This window comes from Carlito syrichta, unplaced genomic scaffold (assembly GCF_000164805.1).
Source record: "Carlito syrichta isolate Samal-C Ts95f unplaced genomic scaffold, Tarsius_syrichta-2.0.1 Scaffold99371, whole genome shotgun sequence".
Taxonomy (NCBI): Eukaryota; Metazoa; Chordata; class Mammalia; order Primates; family Tarsiidae; genus Carlito; species Carlito syrichta.
The window spans coordinates 140579-146044 of NW_007043467.1; the positions used below are offsets into that span (position 1 = coordinate 140579).

Here is a 5466-nt window from a genome sequence, read left to right on the forward strand (position 1 = left end):
GCAGGCTACTCGGAAGGCTGAGGTGGCAGGATCGCCAGAGCCCAGCAGGTCGAGGCTGTGGTGGCCGGGAGCGGCCACTGCACTCCAGTCTGGGGCAACAGAGTGAGACTCCAACTCAAAAAAAAAAAAGAATATAAAGGCCCTTTGCAATACTGATTGGTCAGTTATTATGTGTTTTTGAAATGGAAAGGCTTTAGGAATTTATGATGAACAAATTCACATTTTCTAACACTTGACAAGCTTATAGGAATGTAGAAGAGGGTAATAATAAAAATCACACTCAGCCAAGAGATTATAATATACTTCACACTCAGTTAAGAGATACACTATATTTCATCAGTTCTGAGATGCATATTTATTCAAATATTAACATCTCTGAATTTGGGATTTAGTATCTCTGAACCTCAAAATGGTTTGTCATTTTTATATCTAAATAGGTTTGAAAGAGTTCAGTTAAGTGATAAGAAAGGAATATGTCCTTATTTAATAATCAGAATTTTTTTTCTTTCTTAGTAATATATGAAATCATGACAAAACTTTCAATCCAGAGTTCCCAGAATTGGTCTAATGTGCTACTAGACCCCAAAGAAGAAAGGTGTTAACTCTACCAGGGTAGATGTGGGAAGGCTTCCCAGAGGAAGTAACATCTGAATAGAAACCGGAAATATGAGAAACTACAGTATATTCCAGGAGTTGCAGGTAGTTGTAGTCAGGAGTATCTGGAGATAAGAATGAAGAAAAGGCCTGAGAGAAACTTCTCTGTGAGTGCTTATAAAGAGGACCTTGTGTACCATGTAGTGTTCATTCCACGTACACAACACCATGGCTGTCATACACATAAGAGCAGGGTTAACACTGCTGCTACTTCCACTCCTCAGTGAGAAAGGCATCACACTGCAGAGGAAAAGGCATTCTATAGGGGACTGTCTTTACATTCTAGTGTTTGACTCTCAATACAACATGAGGAAATAGATATTATCATTTCCCTCTACAGATAAGGAATCTTGCAGAGAAAGGAATCAACCTTATTCAATCAATGGACTGCAAATAGTAGTGCTGGAATTAGATTCCAATCCTTTTGGGGAAAAGTCTACATTTTAACATAACATTTCTGAAGCAGGTCTTCCATGAAAAGTGACTCCCAGGGAAAGAGTCCACTGCGGGTGGACAACTAGGCAAATAAAAGGGAATCCCAACTTGCCCCTGAGAGAAAAGCTTATATACTCATCAGTCATTTTCTTTTTTTTTAAAGACAGGGTCTCACTCTGTTGCACAGGTTGGAGTGCAGTGGTGTAATCACAGCTCACTGCAGTCTCAAATTTCTGGACTCAAGCCATCCTCCTGCCTCAGCATCCTGAGTAGCTGGGACTACAGGCATGTGCCACCATGTCCGGTTCATTTTTAACTTTTTTGTAGAGGTGAGGTCTTGTTACATTGCCCAGGCTAGTTTCAAACTCCTGGCCTCACGCAATCCTGCTGCCTTGGCCTCCCAAAGTGTTAGGATTACAGATGTGAACCGTCGCGCCCAGCAACAGCCATTTTCCATCAGCACTTCATAAAATCACCTTCTTTGGATACTCTGGAGCTGATAGAAACACCACAACAGGTAATAGCCCATAAACGTAATAGTCTTTAGATTACCAAATTAACAGGAGAAGAAACAATGTATACAACAGAACCCTCAGCAAGAAGCAGCCCTGATATCTACAGGGAACAAATAAAGGTAAACTCAATTTTGCTTTGTAATTATATTGCTAAATCCAAGGCTGGCAGTAGTAGTACACTACAACATCCAAATTTGCTTAAACATTTATGAGATAAAATTGCTTAATAGACTATCTAAAAAGGAAAAATGAAATACGGTAAAAATAATCTGAGAAATCCCGTAAAAGAGCGTATCAATTTATATTTATATTTAATTTTTATATTTTCATTAATGATTTAAGGCCAATACAGTATATAGCATAATGTAAATATATCCACAGGAAAAATAGTTTAACTGATATCTGGTTTGTGTGCAGGAATGAAGCTATAAAAATAAAGTAAATCATTTAATTCAGTTAGAACTATAAGCAACAATAAAAAATCAAATGAGTTTCAACATGTGTAAGTATAATGTATTTACATGGGAAAAAGAGTAAATATAGGTTGCCTCTGCCTTAAAAAAAATAAAATCTTAAAACTTTCAAAAGGACTAAATCACAAAAACACTGTGCAGGTCATGGGAGCTTTGTTAACTTATAGAAACATCTGGACCAGAGTTTTCTTTTGTTCATTTAAAAATGACAAAACAGGTAGGGCTGGGTGGCTCAGCCTGTAAGCATTTTGGGAGGCCGAGGCAAGTGGATTGCCTGAACCCTCGGGTTCGAGACCAGCCCGGGGAACTTGGCAAGACCTCATCTCTACATTAAAATAAAAAATAGCCGGGTGTGGTAGCGTGCGTCTGTAGTTCTGACTACTTGGAAGACTGAGGCAGAAGGATCGTTGGAGCCCAGCAAGTCAATGCTGGGGTGGCCATGTGCGTGTATGTCACTGCACTCCAGCCTGGGCGAAGTAGTGAGACTCCAACTCAAAAAAAAATTTTTAATTTAATTAAAAAAAATAAAACTGACAAAACAGGCTGGTCTGAGTGCAGTGGTGTTTATAATGAATTGATCACAATCACTTACAGCTTTCTTTGTTTCTTCTAGGCTCTGACTGCTTTACTTGATTAGACTTTTTAAAAATTACTAAACAAAACAATTGACAAAACAGGTCAGATCTGTATATGAAATGACCCAGACTGCACAGCTATGAAACTATGGCAAAAATTTAGGAAGTTGCAGAAGGCTAAAGTAAATGGTGGCTTTAAAAATGGGCAGCAGATGACAGATTTTGTGAATTATAGCCATATGACAGAAAGAAAGGTCATTAAGATGCAGGATGATGCAAAGAACAGCACTGTGCAAAGCAACATTCTCTATAAAATGTTGATAAGAAAAATCCACCTGGTATAGACAGTGGTAAAGGTGAGGCTAAAAATAAATGAAATAAATGAAATTGCCTTAAGGGAAGAGAAGAAGATATTGAAGTGCTCCAGGCACCTGGAAGAAGCAGATCTCTCCAGGGTCAGTCTTAGGTCACTCATATAAGTTGGGAAAGAACCTGGTACAGAAAACCCTAAGGGTGACAGCAACTCTGAGCGATTTCTAGCAATGCAGGGAAGATTTCCTTACATTTATCTAAATAGATTGCTTCAAAGGCACAATGCTAAGTTTGGTTCTGCTGATCTCAACACATTCACTGCGATATCTAAGACAGCAGCAGAATCACCATAGAATAATGAGGCAATATCTTCATGAGCCAAATAAAAAATGTTCCATGTAAATTCCTTGTGGAGAGGAGTAGGGAGAGAATGAAGGAAAAAAAAGAAAGAAAGAAAAAGGGAAAGGAGAGATAGGTTGATTTCTTGTTGTTGTCCATTATGCCCCGCCCCCAAGCCCTAGAGCTCCTAAAGGCATTTGCTCTAAGTCAGAGTTTATTAACAGCAGGTCCCCAGTGGATTCTAGCCAATAGGTTATGTAGCAAAGACTCAATGTTGTACGATTTATAAAATCACAGGAAAAGAGGTTTTCTTTCCACTTTCTTCTTCTAAAATATGAAATCCCTAACTTTCAGGAAAAATTTTTTTTTTGGTTTGAATTGCCCAGAGACCATATGAGTACCATTTAGTTCATCAAACTTTTATTTAACACATATTTTGAGCCAAATACAATACTAGCCAGTATATTAAAACTATCTAATGGTGCAAACATTTTCAAAAGTAGATAAACTGTTGAATGATGCTGCTATCAAAAATTCTAGGTTTATTTTCCCATACGAAAAATTCAAAAACACACCATTTCAGAGTGAAAAATAGAGTTCTGCTTGACATAACCTAATTAAAATGAAACATTATTAGCTGTCTACTATTTGCCATGAATCTGCCTTAAGTGTTTCCATCACTCCCCAAAGATAACAATTGGTATGTACTTTCAGTCAAATCTTCCCACGAGCTCATTCTTCAAAAATCAATGTTCCTCAAAATGAAGCCAATGTGTTTTGGCCTCAAAATTCCTCCAACCTCCACAATACTCTTTTCAATCCATTCTCTTGCTTTTCCAGAATATCAATTGGTATCAAGCAGAAGGACAAGGAGAAATATATAAACTATTATCTCTATTTTTTTGTCTCTCCTTTCATTTAACATAATGCTTTTAATGCTCTGAAAACTGAGACACAGCCTACAGTTAGATACATATTTCCTTTTATGAAATATAAGAATGTCAAATATCTTCTGTTATTTGGCTATTTCTAGAAAGCATATTAGTCCATCTGAGCAAACCAATTTACTACTGGAGGAATTGTGGTTTCGAATTACAGATTCTTAGACTTATAAAATCAAACCATAAGGATTATTTAAATAAATCTAAAATCTTGAGACGTCAGTTCATTTACCCACCATCATACAATTAGTTAATAAAAAATTTGATCCCACAAAACCATAATAAAAAATACTGATTAATGAAAAATAAAATAAAATAAATAAAATAAAATAAAATTTGAGAATACAATCTAGGTTCACCAACATCTAGGCCAGTGGCCCTTCTATCGTGTTATTCTGGCTCATTACCATCATTACTGAAAGTGATCCTTGATCTCCCTTTTCTAAAATATCAAATCTTAGCAAATTTGATAATCTATCAATTCTCTATGCCTGAGGCTAAAGTTTTGAAGGCTAGAAATGCTCTACTTTAAATTAATATTACACCAAGTACTTTTAACATATTTACCTCTCATGGGAGATTTCATGGCAGCTTCGACCATTCCCACCAGAAGTTGGAGACTCTTGGGGTCTTGAGCCAGTCCAGATGCAAAGGCTGCCAGGGCATCGGCATGACGTCCAAGGTACTGGAGGGCAACACCCTGTCGGAAGTATGCCTGGAAATAAAGGAAATATAGTGCATGTTTTACTTCTTGCACTGTGCTCCAACAAAGCTGATGGTGATCTGTTATTAGGACAACAGGTCAGCAGAACGAAGATTGAGATGTCCTTGGTTCAAAAACCTAGTAAACAGTTTGTGATAAAAAGTTCTTTCAGGTCACTTATATTTAAAATTTTCACTCTTTTCACTTCTAGGACACACCAATTTTATCACATTATTTGGCTTTTTTATTATTATTTTTAAAAAATTTCTTACCCTACTTTAATGCCATAAGCTCCTCAAAGACAGCACTTAGAGATTTCTTTATAACTCTCCCAAGTATGTAGTACAGTACAAGATAAATGAGAGATAAATTTCACTTATTTTATATCTCCCCCTTATGCAATTAAAATAAAAGAATCAATGTGTAATTACTATTAAGATAATTTTAGTAATGAGTAACACAGCATGGCTACATATTTTTAATGTGGTGTTTCAGACATAATATTTAAAAGCATTGCCT

General features: G+C 36.6%; 1 protein-coding gene across 1 annotated transcript in view; it reads right to left on the minus strand.

Moving 5' to 3' along the window:
• The window catches only part of LOC110596091 (tetratricopeptide repeat protein 28-like), an 11486-nt gene extending 6624 nt beyond the window's left edge, over positions 1-4862 (minus strand). The window contains exon 1 of the mRNA XM_021715146.1: positions 4812-4862. Within this exon, the coding sequence (XP_021570821.1) occupies positions 4812-4845 (34 nt within the window). The 5' untranslated portion in view covers positions 4846-4862. The remainder of the gene's footprint in view (positions 1-4811) is intronic.
• Between the last annotated feature and the right edge of the window lie 604 nt (positions 4863-5466).